General features: G+C 44.9%; 1 protein-coding gene across 2 annotated transcripts in view; it reads left to right on the plus strand.

Moving 5' to 3' along the window:
* LOC138949514 (uncharacterized) overlaps window positions 1-21,222 on the plus strand; it is a 725,664-nt gene that overhangs the window by 672,842 nt on the left and 31,600 nt on the right. For both annotated transcript variants that reach the window (XM_070321340.1, XM_070321341.1), the window contains exons 34-36: window positions 4,859-4,993; window positions 5,358-5,414; window positions 17,790-17,891. In XM_070321340.1, coding sequence (XP_070177441.1) covers window positions 4,859-4,993; window positions 5,358-5,414; window positions 17,790-17,891 — 294 coding nt within the window. The remainder of the gene's footprint in view (window positions 1-4,858; window positions 4,994-5,357; window positions 5,415-17,789; window positions 17,892-21,222) is intronic.

Here is a 21,222-nt window from a genome sequence, read left to right on the forward strand (position 1 = left end):
GGCAGTTCCTCAGCCCCCTGAAGCGCAGTCGCCGGCTGGCCGTTTGCCTAGAAATGGGTGCCTGGTGTGTCCCTATAACAGTTCTGGCTGTTTCTTCAGCTGTTCTGAAGGGATGTGCAACATGGCTGCGGAAAATGTGCCGATCTTGCCTTGGCGTCGTCACTCGGGGTCTGCCGCTTCGCTCGGCATCAACAGTAGAGCCAGTTATCACAAACCGCTGCAGGAGACGATAAATGGTGGATATGTGACATTGGAAAGCCGCAGCCACGGCTTCCGGCGTGTCCCCAGCCTCCAGACGTCCAATGGCTCTCTCGCGTTCAGCAGAAGTGAGTCTTGGCATGGTGATTGCGTCGAATGAGGGACTGATGAAACCTGTAACTTTGTGCCATTTTTATCCTCTGGTGACAATGAACACCACTCACTGATCAGCTTTTGTGCTGTTCTTGCACGTGCAGCTGAACTGCACAAGAACAATGTCTCAGCTAACTCGGGCTTTACGTGGATTGCAAGTGCGCTGATGCGGTAAAATTCACAATACACCTTCCTCAGACATCGGTCTTGATATACTGGCTGCCAAAAATAACGCAACTTTGGTTAATCCAGAAAAAAATTATTTGTAAAATAAATAATGTTTTTCGCGTTTCTTTTGGACGTCAGTATATGTACAACTACAATACCCTTTTTACTTGCACACTTGACACACCGACACACCAACACACATGCATACATACCTACATACATACCTACATACACACATACATTCCATGTTAAAGTGTAGTTAAGAACATCACAATAATTATATCATTGTTTGGATTAACAGATAAGTTTTTATGTAAATGATGATAACAACAATCCATAATTAACGCTATTGCACTACCAAAAGAAGAGACCAACCAAACACATAAAACCAATCACAGTAATCATCATCAGTTATCACAGGTATCACAGTAGATTAGCCATCAGGTAGTTAGACTCAATTGGGCAAAATATAGTGTCAACACCATCACAACAGTGCTAAAGCTCATTATCACAGCACTAGTTATGATCAAAGGTCAAACAGTCATCAAATCATATTAAATCTATCACTAAGAGGTACATTTAAAAGGCATCACTGATAGTCTGTGGCCAGGACAATGGCTCGGTTGCTGTTAAAATATCTCACAGCTGCAGGAACAAAAGAACGCCGAAAACGCTCCGTTCGACACCTAGGCATGAGAAACCGAGCGTTCCGTGTGATGCGGAGATCCATCAGTGCGTCGTGGAGGGGATGCCCTAGGTCGAACAGAATAGCTCTGGACTTACTGGCAAGCCTTCTTTCAACAAGGACTTTTTCTTTCTATTTTCTCTCTTTGGGACTTTCATTTGCGTTAGATCGGTTTTATATGAAAAACCGAAGAAAAGCCCTGCTATTTTGCACTGAGAAACTTTGGAAGCAGCGTGTTTACTCCTGGGTTTCGCTGTAGTACAATTACCCTCCCTTACTTCCTCGCTTGCTTCAAAAGTAAGCACTTTTTCCGTCCCATGCATGCGAAATTGAGGATGTACTTCCGATGTCGCTCAAAACGTAGGAAGTTGTCGCAAACTACCATCAATTACTTCCTCGCTTTGCTTCGAAGTAAGCGTTTCTTCCGACCCATGCATACGAAAGTGAGGCAAGTTCTTCCGATGTCACTCAAAACTTCGGGAGTTTTCGCAAACTTCCCCCATACGCATACGGGCACTGGAAAGAACAACAGATAGTATTTCATTCTACAAACACAGACTCGTCAACAGCGTTAAATAACGATTTATTACCTCAACAGCCTATGTAGGTAGCTCTCCTTTAAGCGAATCCGCTCACTTGTATGGCAAACGCCTCTTCGACGCCTTTCCCGCCACACACCACTCTTGCTGAATTACTTTATGCGTGAGAAAAATCCCCCGCTCAACTCAAGAGTCCCGACGCCTAGCGTCTGACACAACTTCACAGCGAAAGGTGGTATCTTCTTGAGATTCCTTAAAGCCCTACTGTACTAGCAGAACGGCACGTTCAAGTAATACAAAGTGTAGAATATAACGTGTTGAAAACCATCAAACTCTTTGGAAAAAGACAACGACCCTCCTTTACCGCTGCTAAATGCTGAAGTGCCAAGTTTCATGTCCTCACAAAACAAACCTTGAAAATATCACGTGACTCCACGTGTCCTGTATCCAGTTCAGTTACAGTCGATTTCGCCAAGCAAGCAAAATCACGCACGTGGAACCCCTGTATCAGAATATCACCCCTCGCATGCCAGCCAGGCGTGGAAGAAAACGTATTTCCCGTGCTGCGCTATGCTCGGTCAGCTAAACAGCCCGTCGCCCCCTAAAGCACAGGCGCTTTTCATCACAATTTGAGATAGGCACTCGACAGAGTGTTCCATCCTCCGTCCATGTCGTGACATCTTACGTTGTGAACACATTGTTACTATCCAAATATAACATCTTACGCTGTGAACACATTGTTACTATCCAAATATAACATCTTACGCTGTTGTCACGTTTCAATATCACAATAAGGTGATTATGAACGGTTAGTTACTTCTAACTAACTAACCACACCACGATCCACTCTCGCAGTCATACAAATTGATAGAATCAACAAAAGTATAAGTTTCAGACGCCTGTTTATGTAATATCACGCCACCTCCCTCGAGACTTCACTCCAAAAGATGTTCTTTTTACGTTAAATACGTAAAAACAAGTGGTCACTGACAAAAATGCCAGTTAAAGTACAGAAAATAATAATAACACGTTGATCCCGTGTATAGTTAACTCGTCGCGATATAACCTTCGTGGTTGAAAACGACGTTAAACACCAAATAAAGAAAGAAAGAAAAGAAAAGTGTATAGTTAAGAAAAGTTACTGATCTGCCTTAAAGTGCTAATTCATGCAGGTGTCACACACCCCACGTCGTCACCACTCGAATATAATCAATAATAACACAGATGACTTGGTGGTAAGGGTGCAAAGGACTTGGTGCAACTTAGCTTTTTGCCACTGAGTGGGCGGCCCGTAATTAGTCTGTAGTCTCCACAACTGCTCCGTTGAATGTAGTGCCGGTTAGCGTGGCAACGAAGCAGGGAACAGTGGAGACATCAGGCGCCTCACTCGCTGAAGGTCCTCCCCGTAGTCTACCAGAAAGATGTAGAAGACGCGTAAATGGGCAGGACGGCGACAGCGACAGCAAATCACCAATACAGCAGGTTAGCAGGTTACAACAATGCCGCGGACGACCTGGTTACAGCATCCCAGCGTACCACGTAGTGTAATACGTAGGCAGCAACAGAAGAAGGCTGCAACAAAAAGCATCGGTGCACTAAACATGTCATGCTATCCCTCACACGCCACCTTTAAACATGTCACCCTGACATATTTCATCGAGCACGTGGGCCTGCACAAACGGACTTTTACAACAACAAATCAGCTATTTTCCTTCCTTCTCTCCATATCTGCAAAAACCATATACAGATTAGTATTTTAGCGTCACAAAGAGCAAATTATGCGCTAACCTGGAAAGAACAACAGAGAGTATTTCATTCCACAAACACAGACTCGTCAACAGCGTTAAAAAATGATTTATTACCTCAACAGCCTTATGTAGGTAGCTCTCTTTTAAGCGAATCCGCTTCCTTTCGAATGACTTCTGTTCGTCACAGAAATACCGTCATCCACCTCTCGCGCTGAATCCTTATGCGGTGAAAACGCACAGCGGAGAAACCTTGACGCCCCGACTGTCAGCCAGCATGTATACAGGAAGAAGGTGGTCTGTCCTTGTAGTTCCTATCAAGCCCCACTAGCAAGTAGCATGGCATGTTGATATACAGTAAAGTATCTAAACGTGTTGAAGACCATCAAACTTGTAGGATAATTCTGACACCGACTCTTCTCTCTCGCTGCCGAGTTTCGATTGTGTAGTTAATATGTCTCAAACAGACAACCTGGACAAAATCACGTGACACACCTTGTCACATTCCAAGTTCAGCTATCCCAGTTTTGTCCCGACAGCAGAAATCACCCACGTGAAATCCGTGCGACACGAAATTCCCGTGTTCGCTTTGCTCGGTCAGCGAAAACCCAGCCGTTGACAGAAAGCACAGGCGCTTTCTATCGCAATTGACCAAGAGAAGACACCCCACAGAGTGACACTTTCTCGATCCGTGTCACTAAATCGTGACAGCTGTGAACACATTGTTACTATCCAAATATAACAGCTTACGCTGTGAACACATTGTTACTATCCAAATATAACATCTTACGCTGTGAACACATTGTTACTATCCAAATATAACATCTTACGTTGTGAACACTTTGTTACTATCCAAATATAACATCTTACGTTGTGAACACATTGTTACTATCCAAATATAACATTTTCCGTTGTGAACACTTTGTTACTATCCAAATATAACATCTTACGTTGTGAACACTGTGTTACTATACAAATATAACATCTTACGTTGTGAACACATTGTTACTATCCAAATATAACATCTTACGCTGTGAACACATTGTTACTATCCAAATATAACATCTTACGTTGTGAACACTTTGTTACTATCCAAATATAACATCTTACGTTGTGAACACATTGTTACTATCCAAATATAACATCTTACGTTGTGAACACATTGTTACTATCCAAATATAACATTTTCCGTTGTGAACACTTTGTTACTATCCAAATATAACATCTTACGTTGTGAACACTGTGTTACTATACAAATATAACATCTTACGTTGTGAACACATTGTTACTATCCAAATATAACATCTTACGTTGTGAACACATTTGTACTATCCGAATATAACATCTTGACTTGTAAATATCCTTGACAGAACCCAAAAGTGGCAGGATCGGCAGTGACTGCGGAGTGGTGGCCGTGTGTGACGCCAGTCTGGGGGGCATTTGTGGCCCCACGCAGAAGTGCGAATGTCCACCTGGCAAAGGCGTTTTGCACGACTTCTCTTGTGGTCAGTATTCAACCCTTGCTCAGAGAGATAGGGGGGGAGGGGGATGGGGGGGCGGAAAGACAGCAAGAGAGAGTACGTGTGTGTGTGCATGTATGTGTGTGTGTGTGTGTCTGTGTGTGTGTGTGTGTGTGTGTGTGTGTGTGTGTGTGTGTTAGAGATAGAGAGAGAGCAGGGATGTGTTAGCGGGTAAGAGAAAGCAGAAGAGATAGTATGTGTGGAAGATGAGAGATACAGAGTGAGTGTATATCACACACACACACACACACACACACACACACACACACACACACACACACACACACGCGCGCGCGCGCGCGCGTATTCTACCTTCAATTGATGATTTGTATCCATTTTCGTTTGACAGAAGGATATGCTGGTGAAGGTGACGACCCCAATAGCAATAACAAGGACACCTCTAAGAGTACGTATGACATCACATCAACACATCTCTCTCTCTCTCTCTCTCTCTCTCTCTCTCTCTCTCTCTCTCTCTCTCTCTCTCTCTCTCTCTCTCTCTTTCTCTTTTTTTTCTCTTTTTTACATTTAGTCAAGTTTTGACTAAATATTTTAACATAGAGGGGGAATCGAGACGAGGGTCGTGGTGTATGTGTGTGTATCTGTCTGTCTGTGCGTGTGTGTGTGTGTAGAGCGATTTAGACCAACCAAACTACTGGACCAATCTTTATTAAATTTGACATGAGAGTTCCTGGGAATGATATCCCCGGAAACTTTTTTCATTTTTTCGATGCTTTTGATAACGTCATATCCGGCTTTTTGTAAAAGTTGAAGCGGCACTGTCACACCCTCATTTTTCAATCAAATTAATTGAAATTTGTGTAAAGCAATCTTTGACGTAGGCCAGACTTCAGTATTGTATTTCAGCTTGGTGGCTTAAAAATTAATTAATGACTTTGGTCATTAAAAATCTGAAAAATTGTAATAATTGTTTATTTTTATATAAAACGATCCAAATTTACGTTCATTTTATTCTACATCATTTCTTGATTCCAAAAACATATAAATATGTTATATTTGGATTAAAAACAAGCTCTGATAATTAAAATAATGAAAATTATGATTAAAATAAATTTTCCGAAATCGATCTAAAAACAATTTCATCTTAATCCTTGTCCGTTCTTGATTCCAAAAACATATAGATATGATATGTTTGGATTAAAAACACGTTCAGAGAGTTACAAAGAATAGAGATATAGAAAAGTGTGCTAGCCTCCTCAGCGGAACCGCTTCCGCGCTTTTCTGGATTGTTAATTTCACTGCCTTTGCCACGAGCGGTGGACAGACGATGCTACGAGTGTACGGTCTTGCGGAAAAAATGCAATGCGTTCAGTTTCATTCTCTGAGTTCGACTGAGCTTGACTAAATGTTGTATTTTTGCCTTATGCGAATTGTTTCTTTTTTTTCTTTCTCTCTTTTTCTCTTTCTCTTTTTTTCTCTTTCTCTCTCCCTCTCTCTGGTGAGCTGTTTTCAGATTACTGGTAAGACGTGCTTCTTGGTCGTCCGGTAAAATGGAGCTTGATTAACTATTTCTAGTTGACTAATTGCTACAATTGTTGTACTACAAGACGACTACGTGTCCTGCATTGCACCGTGCACAAATTGGACAATTTCAACTCGTATTGACTAAACTATTGATGAACAAAGTTCGTCGTGGAAAACAGAAAAAAAATTCTCCATTGTTTCAAGTGGGACTACTACACGGCCTTAACATACAGGCTCGTGCTGCCCTCGTTCTGTATGCCCGTGTGTTTTGACCATCGCTCTGTGCTGTGCTGTGTTTCAAACACTCTGACTCTATCACGGACACTGTCCACTTCTACGCTGGAGGGTGCGTCAGTCAGAGCTTGTTTTGTGACAGTGTTTCTTCCATCGGCGCGGTGTTACCTGCCGATAGATATTCTACGATGGACATGCTACTGTGAAAACACCCGACTGCTAAACAAGCTGGCAATGCATGTCATTCCCGGTATGTAAACATTTCCACTGCCATGTTTCTAATGTTGTGCGGTGACATTTAACTGAAACCAGGGCCACGGTCAGAAATAGATGAACTCATCAACGGAGTGGAACATAGACTTGACATGAAACTTGGCAACAGAATTGATTCCTTTGGTGCAAATGTAGATACGATGTCATGCCAGTTGAACGAAATAACCTGGAAACTGAAAGAGGGCGAATGAGGCTGCACAAGAGACCCAAGGATCACCGAGACGAGCAGCGGGAACAACAGACCAGAGACAGTAGTCCCGACACGGAGGCTGCCACCTTGTCCCACGACTTCCCATCGCTGCCCTGTCGGCCACCCCAGTCCCCTTCTGCCCATCACTCCACCTCCAGCGCAGACGCCCTTACGCTCCAACCCCCCCCCCTCCCCCTCCACCCCGCGAGACGTAGACAACATTGACACCCGACGGGCAGGAGTCGGGGTAGAGGCTCTTCGACCACCGGCATCTACAGTGACCACAGCGGCGTGCGTGGTTGGGGTCGGGGCGGCGGACGGAGGGCTCAGCTGAACGGCGGCACCAGAGCAAGCCGTCAACCCCGCGGTGATGGGAACACGACCATAGCCGATCTCTCGGGCGTGAAGACACGCAGCAGGCTCCAGACGGGTTCCACCGCTGGCACACCCCGTGGAGCAAACATGCTGCCACAGGACAGCGTATTGACACGATGCTGGGTGGCAGTATTAAAGGTAACTGCCGGCACGGGCACGGCACATCAGCAGTGGTGAGGGCTTGTTAGAACTCCTCACTTGGAACGTCGATGGCTTGGTTTCTAAGATACCTGACCCTCATTTGGTTTTTTTGGCTATATCCTAAAATTCGATATTTTTTGTCTTGTAGAGACATTTTTTAGATAAAGCTTTCGAAATATTACGACACTTTAATGATTTTGACATTTTTCAAAAAGCGGCTATAAAGTTATGAAATCAAAAGTCGGAGGTCAGGGGGCGTGGTTGTTCTCGTAAGAAAAAAGAAGTAAGTCTATCATGTTAATACTGACTATGATTATCTTATGTTTAAACTGTCCAAAACATTGCTTAATACAGAGAGAGACCGGTCAGTATCAATCTAACGCCCTGGTGATGAAATGGTTAGCGCCGATGAGCGATCTGATACAAGACAAAGACAGATTTAATGATTTGTACCTAATGGAGAGAAAGTCATATACAAAAGTGCTCGAACAGAAAAAAGACAGTCACAGTCAAAATAGAGTGAATAGGCTGCTGTTGAATATATATGACTCTCATGCTTTTTGGAAGGAGATAACGAAATTCAGGAGAAAACATAAACCCGTAGGAACTATTGACAGTCAGACATGGTACATGCATGACCATTTTAAGAAAGTACTTGAGGATGATTGTATCAGTCATGTGCAAGATCATGACCCTATATATATATATATCTGACACCGAAGAAGAAAACGAACTTGACTTCTAAATTCTTAACAGTAATATTACCGAAGAAGAAGCGAGGACTGCTTTAAGAGGCTTAACAAAAAAAGAAAGCAGCGGGAACAGATGGTGTTTAAATGATCTCTTAAAAACCTCAGGTGACGCAATCGTCCCCTATCTTTTGATGCTGTTTAATAACCTTTTAAAACATGTGTCTATCCGTCAGATTGGGCAAAAGCTATCATTCAACCACTATTCTAAAAAGGTGATGATAAGAAAGTAGTAAGGATCGCGCACGTCTCATCCCCCCGCAGCCCCCCAAAATCCGCAGCCGTATTTGATAGAAGGTTATAGGTTAAGGTGCCTGTGTTTAAGTAGTGGTAAAGAAGGATTGTGTTTAAACGATTTTTATTGAGCTCATATTTTGTCATGTTATTTCATGTGCCTGTACAGACAGGTTACTCGGTACTAATGACCACCCCCAGGGTGTTATGTCACAGGATTACTGCCCCCCCCCCCCCTCCTACTTTCTATTGGTGCTTAACGCACCTGATCCCCTCTTATTAAACTTCTCCTACTGCTGACCCTCTCTGGTGGTTTACCGGACCGCGTGACTATTACCGACATAAAAGAGAGGGTCTCCGCGAAATGCAGGGGTACCGTTTAATTGTATTACCCTGACACCTCTGGCAGTTCACCAAACTACATAGCTATTACCAGCATGAAAGAGAGAGGACTCCGCGAAGCGCAGAGAAACCCATTTAATTGTACTAGACAGCACTGTACAGCGTCTAGATAAAACAGCGAACCTTCGTCACTAACCCACTGACTAAAGTGGTTTTTTGGTTGTTTTTTTTGTTATAATGACTGTTTTATTTTTATTTTTTCTTCGTTGTTGCGGTGTTTTGTTTTGGGCACCTTTACACCCCAATAGTCAGCCAGAAAAGTGTTAACATTTCACTGGACTGTCTAAAGAGTCGCATATAGGTGTTTACCCTCCCTCTGTGTTTTCACGGGCTTGGGACCGTTTTGACAGGGTATGTCAAAGCCACATTGGGTTTTTTTGGGATTAAACAATACGAGCATTATTTACAGAAGCAAAACATGATTTAACAAATTTATTTACAAAAAACGACAAAGTTGTTTGGCATTGGAATGTTAACAATATCACAGGCGGAGGTATCACAGTCAAAAAAAGAAAGAGACCCATTAGATGGGTATAACAGTCAAAAAAGAAAGAGACCCGTTAGACGGGTGTAGGCAGGGTTGAAACCCCATCAGAGGCGATCACACGCTTGATGTAGAAAAACGAGAGTGACTTTCTGGTTTGGGAATAAGTGAACATAGACTTTCCGTCTGTCTTGAAACCAGTGTTTGTACCGCCACCACTTTCTTGCGTTAGAAGCACCTGTTGGTAAGACTCTTTTGTCAGTTTGTTTTGGTTTTTGTTTAAACCTTTTGAACTAAATTTGTTCCCACTGTCTCCCTCACAAAAGTAGGTTTTAGAACACAAACCAATGAACACATTTCCTTGGTATTCGGTTTTAAAGAGACCGGGTGTTCGTTTATCGTACTGGACACGCGCTGTACAAGCCTGACAGAGAGTCGCGTCCCAGGGGGCGTTAGCTAAACGGGTGTTTTGGAATGTTGCCTCGTGTTGGTCACAGGCTTGTGCAGGAAACCATTGATTATACACTTTGTAAAACTGCTCTCGCAGCTCAGGGCGAACCACCTCTTCTAATGTTGAAGCGCTAAGCGCCATGTATAGAGAATCTGTATCCATTTCCAAAAGCTGGTAGTCGGCTCTGAACACAAACTTATCTAGAAAATCAAAATGAAACTCCAACATGCGTAGTTTAACGTACTGGTAAACAAAATAACCAATCTGAGAGGGAAGTGACCAGTTGATTTTTTTTTTTATCCATCTCTACTTCAGTGACAGCCTCTGTTACTTCTGTTAGTTTTTGAAAACGACCGTTGTTGATCAGTTTTGAGGCCTCGTCAGACAAAACGTAATGAATATCACGATGGTTGCCCACGTTAGTTAAGGTTTTCCCATAGGCTGAGTTACCGAGCAGTTTGAACGTTTCAGCTAAGATAGCTTTTGACGGGTCTTGGTCCCCTGCTCGTCTTGCGTTTGAAACGCTGTCACCAAACTGACGGAAACAGGATTTGGGTTGATACTCTACGATCAGCGTGATGTTTTCAACAACCAACCCGTGCTGCATGTACCAAAACAAGAGGGGTGTGGCTAGCAGAATTTGTTCACCGTGGTAACTCCCTACAAGTGTGCGGCGAGGTTGGGTTAAGAGTTGTGTTTTTCAGCGTAGTCTTTCATGAAATCCCCGATCTGCTCTCGGCTGACAGACTCATTTTTGAAAATAGGCTGCATTTCACTGAAATGTTCTTTTAGATGGTCAGGTACATAAATATCACACTGTACCAAACCGAACAAAGTTTTGTTTTGCACCGCGTCTAAGACAGTTTGATCTGTGATGGTAGAAGGATGTCGGAAGGGTTTGAGTGTCGGAAAACGATCTTGTAGAAAAGCCTGAATGGGGGTGTTTTGTTTTTTGTCTGCGTGCCATTCACACTCCCATTTTTCGACGACAGTCACACCCACATCCTCACGCAAGTATTTGGTAATGTTGCTAGTATATTCTCTGAGTGCAACTAGTGTTTTTCCGGTGACAGGGTTAGTCGTTTTACCGGCGGTCACAGAACAGTCATGCCCCTGGAACAAACATCCGTGGAACTGATTTCTTGGTTTTAAGCGTGTTTATTCAAATTCACATACACACGTTTCAAACAATAACAACATTGAGAACGTTAACAAGCAGATTGCTTATGGACACGTTCTTGAACTTATAATCAATACACATTCAGATAGCAAAACATGGCGAACAAGTGATAGCTTCAACACTTATCTTGATAATCTTTAATTATATTTTATACAAATAGGGTAAAGAGAGAGAGAGAGAGAGAGAGAGAGAGAGAGAGAGAGAGAGAGAGAGAGAGAGAGAGAGAGGGAGAGAGAGAGAGGGAGGGAGAGAATGCCTGGCTACATCAATTGCACAGTTAATATAATATCAGCCGAAGCGATTAGTTAACATAACATAGTCTTGTACAACAGAGAATATTTTCGTGTTCAAAGATATAGTTAAATCAGTATTTCCAAACAAGAGTGTTTTGCAGTCCAGAACGTGTGTTGGCAGACTATTGAATAAAATGGTTCTATGTTCTTTAAATTTTGGACAGTGTAATAAGAAATGTTCAGAATCTTCCGGGCATGCTCCACACGTACATTCTAAATTATCAGAGAGGTGTCGGTTAACTAAGTCTTGTTGCAAATCGCTCATGTTTAATCTCAACCTGCTGTGAAGTACCTGTCCCTGGCGGTTGCCTAAATAATAATACGGTGGAACAACAACATCTCCATCGGTCAAATACCTTTTAAATTCACCAACTGACTGCGTTTGTTGTATATTTTCTGGAAGATTATTCCACAAAGCTGTCGTTGAAGGAAAAAATGAAGATTTATATAACTCACTTCTGCACAATGGAAACTTACGTTCAAGAGGGCGTCGTCTGTGGTAAGGATTTACATCGGAAACCAGGACCGGCAGTTTGGAATATAAATATTCTGGGGTTAAACGATTTACAATTTTATAATACAGCAAAAGTTTATGACGACGTCGCCTTTCTTTCAGGGGCACAAAACCCGATTCGTTATACAGTTTTTGGTGGCTTGTGCCACGTACTGCACCTACAATGATTCGGATTGCATCGAGATGCAATGTCTCCAACTCGTCTGCCAAACACTGTGTGGAACTGATAACAAATTTGATTTGTTGCATCCCAACCATCAATTCTAATCTTTTTTCGACCAAGGGCCTTCTCTTTCGCATTAAACTTATGTTGGAGATGGATCTGTTTTGATTCCATGACCCACTCCAACCATTCCCGAGCTAGCTGACCGTAGGGATCTGTTTTTTCCGCTTTAAAAGCGTTTTCTTTTCTACGAATGACAGGGTGCTCTGTGGGCATGTCTTGCATGAGTGCAGCTAAATACAGCGCATTTGCATCAAATCCCTGAACAGACTGTACTGGCTTGTCTTGATTACCACGAATGTGTGTCTTGTCGTTTTCGTGGTATCTGTGAAAGACAATAGACGGGCCCCCGACAATGTTCTTTCGCAAAAGTGCGTGAACGTCTTTTTGTTTTTCGTTAAAAAGTGAAAAGTATGTATCTGAAGACATCGTATCAAACAGATACTTCAGTGTCACACCGGGGACAGAAATACCGTCTTTCAGCAAATCAACTCGCAGAGTAGCGTACATACTAATCTGATGCTGCAAAGCAACCAGAAACGGACATCGTGACCCAGTTATCTTCGGACGGGACTTGGATGTCCCGCCATAGATCACCGAGGTGGAGAGGGCAATCGTGACCCAGTTATCATCGGACGGGACTTGGATGTCCCGCCATAGATCACTGAGGAGGAGAGGGCAATCGTGACCAATTTATCATCGGACGGGACTTGGATGTCCTGCCAAGGGGAGAGAGCGATCTATCCCCCACCTATCATCTGGCAGGACTCGGAAGTTTCGCCATGGATCACTGAGGGGAGAGAGAGATTTATCCCCCACCTATCGTTTGGCAGGACTCTGAAGTCCTGCCATGGATCACCGAGGGGAGAGATTGATTGATCCTCCACATATCGTCTGGCAGGACTCTGAAGTCTTGCCATGGATCACTGAGGGGAGAGAGCGATTTATTTCCCCACCTGTCGTCTGGCAGGACTCGGAAGTCTCGCCATTAAACACTCAGAGGAGGTACACGTGGACAAGGCCCTCAACCCCCTCTCCCCGACGGGTACAAGAGTACAAACCAGGGCAGGATAGGGGGTGACCACTACCAGTCTACTGGATGATGGCTATGGACCGCCTGCACCACGTGCTGCAAAAGCATTTTCCTGTGGGCTGGCTATGCGGGGACCCCCAAGAAGAGGGAGTTTTTCTCCATGGTCACCCCCATGTTGACAAACAAGGGGCTGGGCGAATCAAGCCGCTACCACCTGGACCTCCTAGGATACATTCTTCAACACCCGAGGGACGAGTCATGGAACCGACGCTCTTCAACACCCGTGGGACGGGTTGAGGAACCGACACCTCCTCACCACGAGTTATGGAACCGACGCCTGCCCAGTAGACAAGTAGAGTGGGGCGGAGATTGCACTCATGTGGGAAGCCTGCCTCACTCCAGCGCTAGAGGAAGAACAAGAACTGCTTCAGGATGGACCTCCACCCCAACCATGGAGGTTTAGTCCCAGGGGATAAAGGCCAGGCGTTCTGTATCAGCGGATGCAGTAGCCGCACATTCTCATATGGACTGTCTGACTCGACACACACCAACAGCTTCATGTGAGGCAAAAGTTAAGGTTGCGAAAGTTTTAAATCTTACGGAGGGAGACCCCCTTAATAAAAGGGGGGAAGTGATGTCTCTAGCCAGAGAACAGTGAAACAAGAGGCCGGTCAGGCCTCCTTAGGAGACCTGTATCGGAGGAGTCTCGGGCGTTAGCTGGTTTTAAGCAAATTGGAGAGGAAAGGGAACACACAGGTGCCTGCCAGACAGGGGTATGTACCTTAACCTTTATTTTGGGGATAAGGAATGTGCCACAAAATGACAACTCCCAGGGAATGATAAGAGGAGTCCACAAGAGAAATCATTAGGGAAACCGTTGTAAGGTGCGGACTAGCATCCCTGGCTGGGTTCCTCTCGTCTAGAGGGATAGCCAGCGGAGTAGTTGCTGAGGGAAACAGGGTGGGCATGCCAAAATTCTGTACTTTACAGTTGTGGACATGCCCTGGCACTAAGCTCAGCAGCCAAAGGGAAGTGTCCCCAACCTCACCTCGACCTGGGTCATCAAGTTGGTACTCGACTCCCCTCATGCAGCTAGTAGACCCGCGGAATAAGATTTAGTCGTCTCTGGATGCATGGCCAGCCCCTAGGCTCTACTCGGGCAAATGGGATCACAGACCAAACTGCCCCGTTTAGTTCTGCCTTGGGACGAGCCCCCCCCCCGAGCCCCCTCCTGGGATTTAGAATCGGTAGTCCACAAGACAGAGGATCTGCAGCACAGCCATAGAACTGGAGTGGAGGAGAATATGGGCTCATCGGGAATAACCTGAAGACCTCCGACAATTCGACAGTCGTAGAGATGTTAGGCAGGCCCACCGCAGACCCCGGGAAGGTTGTTCCACGGAGGCGCAAGGCTAAGCACATCGAGAATAGTAGTCGGGCAGGCCCATCGCAAACCGAGGAAAGTTGGTCCACCGAGGTGCAAGGCTATGCCCAGCTACGAGTACGAGTCAATTAGGATAAGCAGGCCCAAGTACACCCGCTTCGCCAAGGCAGGAGGCTAGCCTCAACTAGGGACTAGGCATACAGGGGGTAGGGGCGCTATTTTCAAAACGGAAAGGAATGTAGTGTTTGTGGATTCCTTTTCCCCTCCCGTGACCGGAACCAATAAGCCACGCTTCGGCGGGCTTATTGGTTAGTGTTATACCGAAGACCCAAGAGACCAGACGTATTGCACCGAGCGCGCCATAACAAGAGACTTAGGTAAGTCTACCTGTTAGGGCTCGCTAACCTTTATGTGACTCAATGGTGTAGTCGTGGCGTTATGCTGTCCGGGCTTACGATAAGGCTGGGCTTTACAAGCCCCGGGCGGCATTTACGTCTTTTATCTGGCAGCACTTTCCGAGCTGGGCTTGGGTGCTGCCTTTTACCACGTGTGTTTTCATGTACGTCGGAGCGATAGAATGCATGCGTGAAATGTCTCGTCCTGTTATATGTTACAGCTATGCTTTCACTACACTACTATGAACTGTAGCAAATCGCGTCTATAGGCCACTTGTTCACAGAACAAGCAAATCGCGTCTATAGGCCACTTGTTCACAGAACAAGCAAATCGCGTCTATAGGCCACTTGTTCACAGAACAAGCAAATCGCGTCTATAGGCCACTTGTTCACAGAACAAGCAAATCGCGTCTATAGGCCACTTGTTCACAGAACAAGCAAATCAAGTTCTAGTGACATCCTGCATCCTCTCAAGAATAGACTATTGTAATTCCCTCCTTTCTGGTGTCCGAGTTTCAACCATTCAACCCCAACAAACTCTCCAGAACTCTGCAGCTCGTCTCGTCTGTAAAGCGGGTCGTACACAACTCTGCAGCTCGTCTCGTCTGTAAAGCGGGTCGTACACAACTCTGCAGCTCGTCTCGTCTGTAAAGCGGGTCGTACACAACTCTGCAGCTCGTCTCGTCTGTAAAGCGGGTCGTACACAACTCTGCAGCTCGTCTCGTCTGTAAAGCGGGTCGTACACAACTCTGCAGCTCGTCTCGTCTGTAAAGCGGGTCGTACACAACTCTGCAGCTCGTCTCGTCTGTAAAGCGGGTCGTACACAACTCTGCAGCTCGTCTCGTCTGTAAAGCGGATCGTACACAACTCTTCAGCTCGTCTCGTCTGTAAAGCGGGTCGTACACAACTCTGCAGCTCGTCTCGTCTGTAAAGCGGGTCGTACACAACACTGCAAACAGCTTCTGTTCAGTTTGCAGTGGCTGCCTGTGGCTCAGCGGATCAAATACAAAATCTGCTGTCTCTGCTTCAAAGTGATTACAAACTCTGCCCCTCTCTACCTCTCCCAACTCCTACAAGTGGTGTACTCCCCCTCTCGCACAATACGCTCATTTAAAGATACTCGGCGCTTCAAAGTTGTCCAGTACAAACGTAAGCAACACTTCCGCAGTTTTTTTCCACTTTGGTCCCATCATCTAGAATGAACTGCCCTACATTGTTCGAAACAGTCAGTCGCTCCCCTCCATCATCTAGAATGAACTGCCCTACATTGTTCAAAACAGTCAGTCGCTCCCCTCCATCATCTAGAATGAACTGCCCTACATATTGTTCAAAACAGTCAGTCGCTCCCCTCCTTCATCTAGAATGAACTGCCCTACATTGTTCAAAACAGTCAGTCGCTCCCCTCCATCATCTAGAATGAACTGCCCTACATTGTTCAAAACAGTCAGTCGCTCCCCTCCATCATCTAGAATGAACTGCCCTACATTGTTCAAAACAGTCAGTCGCTCCCCTCCATCATCTAGAATGAACTGCCCTACATTGTTCAAAACAGTCAGTCGCTCCCCTCCATCATCTAGAATGAACTGCCCTACATTGTTCAAAACAGTCAGTCGCTCCCCTCCATCATCTAGAATGAACTGCCCTACATTGTTCAAAACAGTCAGTCGCTCCCCTCCATCATCTAGAATGAACTGCCCTACATTGTTCAAAACAGTCAGTCGCTCCCCTCCATCATCTAGAATGAACTGCCCTACATTGTTCAAAACAGTCAGTCGCTCCCCTCCATCATCTAGAATGAACTGCCCTACATTGTTCAAAACAGTCAGTCGCTCCCCTCCATCATCTAGAATGAACTGCCCTACATTGTTCAAAACAGTCAGTCGCTCCCCTCCTTCAACACCAACCTTTTCAAACAACATTTCGTCGCCGATTAGCTCTGTCTCAAACATTGTTCTCTACGAGTACTTAACTGACCTGGTGTGTGTGTGTGTGTGTGTGTGTGTGTGTGTGTGTGTGTGTGTGTGTGTGTGTGTGTGTGTGTGTGTGCTTGCTTGTTGTGAGCTTTGTCTGTTGCATGTGTTTATGTGTGTGTTTTTTGACTGTGCACTGTGCTGCGCTGCGGACAAAATGTGATTCTTTGTATTTTATGCAAGCATGTTATGTGCTCTTTGATGAGTACTTTCCTTTTTATCTGAGACAAATTGTATTAGTTGTATATATCGTGTTGTGCTTTTGATTAAACTTGTAAATTGAACTTGTAAAGCGCTTCGAACTGTGGAGAAGCGCTATATAAATGTCCATTATTATTATTATAATTATATTAAGCTTCGTGCAGCCAGCTTCGCGAAGTATACAGTGCATGGTCGACTTGGCCCACTTAAGGACAGGCTTAATGCGAAGCGTGTTAGCCCTGTATGGCATGGAATGTGCATGTGTTTGCTAGATTATACGTTTGACTTCCTCAATCCAGCGGACTTAATCTGCTTTGACGAATGGGTATCTATGAAAAGTAAATAAAGTATGATGACGAACGAAAGTCCTGACTCCTGACACAGGAAAGCTGATTAAAATTCATTTAATCATTTGGCATAGTTTCGGAGCAGTTTTTAGAACATTATTGCAGGCGTTTCTAAATTACAGTACATCGAATATTCCTTGAGCTTTTTCAGATCCAAATTGTCGGAACACTTTCCAAAATGGTGCCTAGGTGTACTAACAATAAAGACGCACTCTGTGTTCAGGCAACCTGGCCGTGATCCTCGGGTCGTTCCTGGGAGCTCTGGGGTTCCTCGCGTGTTGTGCTTGCTGCTGCTTCTTCGTCGCAAAAAGAAACCGGAAGGACAGTAAGTGTATTATGAGTCCAGGTATCATGTGTGTGTTTTGAAGTGGTGGTGTGTGTGTTATGAGTCCAGGTATCATGTGTGTGTTTTGAAGTGGTGGTGTGTGTATTATGAGTCCAGGTATCATGTGTGTGTTTTGAAGTGGTGGTGTGTGTATTATGAGTCCAGGTATCATGTGTGTGTTTTGAAGTGGTGGTGTGTGTATTCGCTTGTGTGTGCGTGGTTGCATTTATGTGTGTTTGTGCGTTGTGTTTTCGTCCATAAACCTGTTTGTTACTTTATGTGGGAAGCAGATTCTTGCTTTGTATGCTTATTTCGGGTTAATGTTAGGGGGAAGGAGGGCGGGATGGGGCAGATGACATGTGGCAATGGACCATGGTAGAACGGGCCTGGGAATTTAGCCGGTGGAAGTGGAACTCTTCAGTCAAGTCTCTGTTTCAGTTTAAAGGCACAGTAAGCAAGCCTCCCGTAAACCATCACAGATACTGTCAGGCTTTTACACACAGCAAGCCTCCCGTAAACCATCACAGATACTGTCAGGCTTTTACACACAGCAAGCCTCCCGTAAACCATCACAGATACTGTCAGGCTTTTACACACAGCAAGCCTCCCGTAAACCATCACAGATACTGTCAGGCTTTTACACACAGTAAGCCTCCCGTAAACCATCACAGATACGGTCAGGCTTTTACACACAGCAAGCCTCCCGTAAACCATCACAGATACTGTCAGGCTTTTACACACAGCAAGCCTCCCGTAAACCATCACAGATACTGTCAGGCTTTTACACACAGTAAGCCTCCCGTAAACCATCACATACACTGTCAGGCTTTTACACACAGTAAGCCTCCCGTAAACCATCACATACACTGTCAGGCTTTTACACACAGTAAGCCTCCCGTAAACCATCACAGATACTGTCAGGCTTTTACACACAGCAAGCCTCCCGTAAACCATCACATACACTGTCAGGCTTTTACACACAGTAAGCCTCCCGTAAACCATCACAGATACTGTCAGGCTTTTACACACAGTAAGCCTCCCGTAAACCATCACAGATACTGTCAGGCTTTTACACACAGCAAGCCTCCCGTAAACCATCACATACACTGTCAGGCTTTTACACACAGTAAGCCTCCCGTAAACCATCACAGATACGGTCAGGCTTTTACACACAGCAAGCCTCCCGTAAACCATCACAGATACTGTCAGGCTTTTACACACAGCAAGCCTCCCGTAAACCATCACAGACACTGTCAGGCTTTTACACACAGTAAGCCTCCCGTAAACCATCACAGATACTGTCAGGCTTTTACACACAGTAAGCCTCCCGTAAACCATCACAGATACTGTCAGGCTTTTACACACAGCAAGCCTCCCGTAAACCATCACAGATACTGTCAGGCTTTTACACACAGCAAGCCTCCCGTAAACCATCACAGATACTGTCAGGCTTTTACACACAGCAAGCCTCCCGTAAACCATCACAGATACTGTCAGGCTTTTACACACAGTAAGCCTCCCGTAAACCATCACAGATACTGTCAGGCTTTTACACACAGCAAGCCTCCCGTAAACCATCACAGATACTGTCAGGCTTTTACACACAGCAAGCCTCACGTAAACCATCACAGATACTGTCAGGCTTTTACACACAGCAAGCCTCCCGTAAACCATCACAGATACTGTCAGGCTTTTACACACAGCAAGCCTCCCGTAAACCATCACAGATACTGTCAGGCTTTTACACACAGTAAGCCTCCCGTAAACCATCACAGACACTGTCAGGCTTTTACACACAGCAAGCCTCCCGTAAACCATCACAGACACTGTCAGGCTTTTACACACAGTCAGCCTCCCGTAAACCATCACAGACACTGTCAGGCTTTTACACACAGCAAGCCTCCCGTAAACCATCACAGATACGGTCAGGCTTTTACACACAGCAAGCCTCCCGTAAACCATCACAGATACGGTCAGGCTTTTACACACAGCAAGCCTCCCGTAAACCATCACAGATATTGTCAGGCTTTTACACACAGCAAGCCTCCCGTAAACCATCACATACACTGTCAGGCTTTTACACACAGTACACCTCACGTAAACCATCACAGATACGGTCAGGCTTTTATACACAGCAAGCCTCCCGTAAACCATCACATACACTGTCAGGCTTTTACACACAGTACACCTCACGTAAACCATCACAGATACGGTCAGGCTTTTACACACAGCAAGCCTCCCGTAAACCATCACAGATACGGTCAGGCTTTTACACACAGCAAGCCTCCCGTAAACCATCACAGATACTGTCAGGCTTTTACACACAGTACACCTCACGTAAACCATCACAAATACTGTCAGGCTTTTACACACAGTAAACCTCCCGTAAACCATCACAGATACTGTCAGGCTTTTACACACAGTAAACCTCCCGTAAACCATCACAGATACTGTCAGGCTTTTACACACAGTAAGCCTCCCGTAAACCATCACAGATACTGTCAGGCTTTTACACACAGTAAGCCTCCCGTAAACCATCACAGATACTGTCAGGCTTTTACACACAGTAAGCCTCCCGTAAACCATCACATACACTGTCAGGCTTTTACACACAGTACAAACACCCTTTCATTTAAACACTCACCGCTTGAGAACATCCTAGGTGCCCTCCGTAAAGAGCGAGCAATTTTCAAAGAATTTATTTTTGCGTGGTTTATCTTACCCCTGAGCCATCGTGAACCCGTGTGATCCAGTTTCCCTTTTGACTCACATGCGAAGCAAAAGTGAGTCTATGTACTCACCCGAGTCGTCCGTCCGTCCGTCCCCCCCGTCCGGACGTCCGTCCGTCCGGCCGTCCGGAAAACTTTAACGTTGGATATTTCTTGGACATTATTCAGTCTATCAGTACCAAATTTGGCAAGATGGTGTATGATGACAAGGCCCCAAAAAACATACATAGCATCTAGACCTTGCTTCAAGGTCAAGGTCGCAGGGGCCATAAATGTTGTCTAAAAAACAGCTATTTTTCACATTTTCTCTGACGTTTTTGAGATTGAATACCTCACCTATATATGATATATAGGGCAAAGTAAGCCCCATCTTTTGATACCAGTTTGGTTTACCTTGCTTCAAGGTCAAGGTCACAGGAGCTCTTCAAAGTTGGATTGTATACATATTTTGAAGTGACCTTGACCCTGAACTATGGAAGATAACTGTTTCAAACTTAAAAATTATGTGGGGCACATGTTATGCTTTCATCATGAGACACATTTGGTCACATATGATCAAGGCAAGGTCACTTTGACCCTTATGAAATGTGACCAAAATAAGG

Source organism: Littorina saxatilis, linkage group LG15, assembly GCF_037325665.1.
Source record: "Littorina saxatilis isolate snail1 linkage group LG15, US_GU_Lsax_2.0, whole genome shotgun sequence".
Lineage (NCBI taxonomy): Eukaryota > Metazoa > Mollusca > Gastropoda > Littorinimorpha > Littorinidae > Littorina > Littorina saxatilis.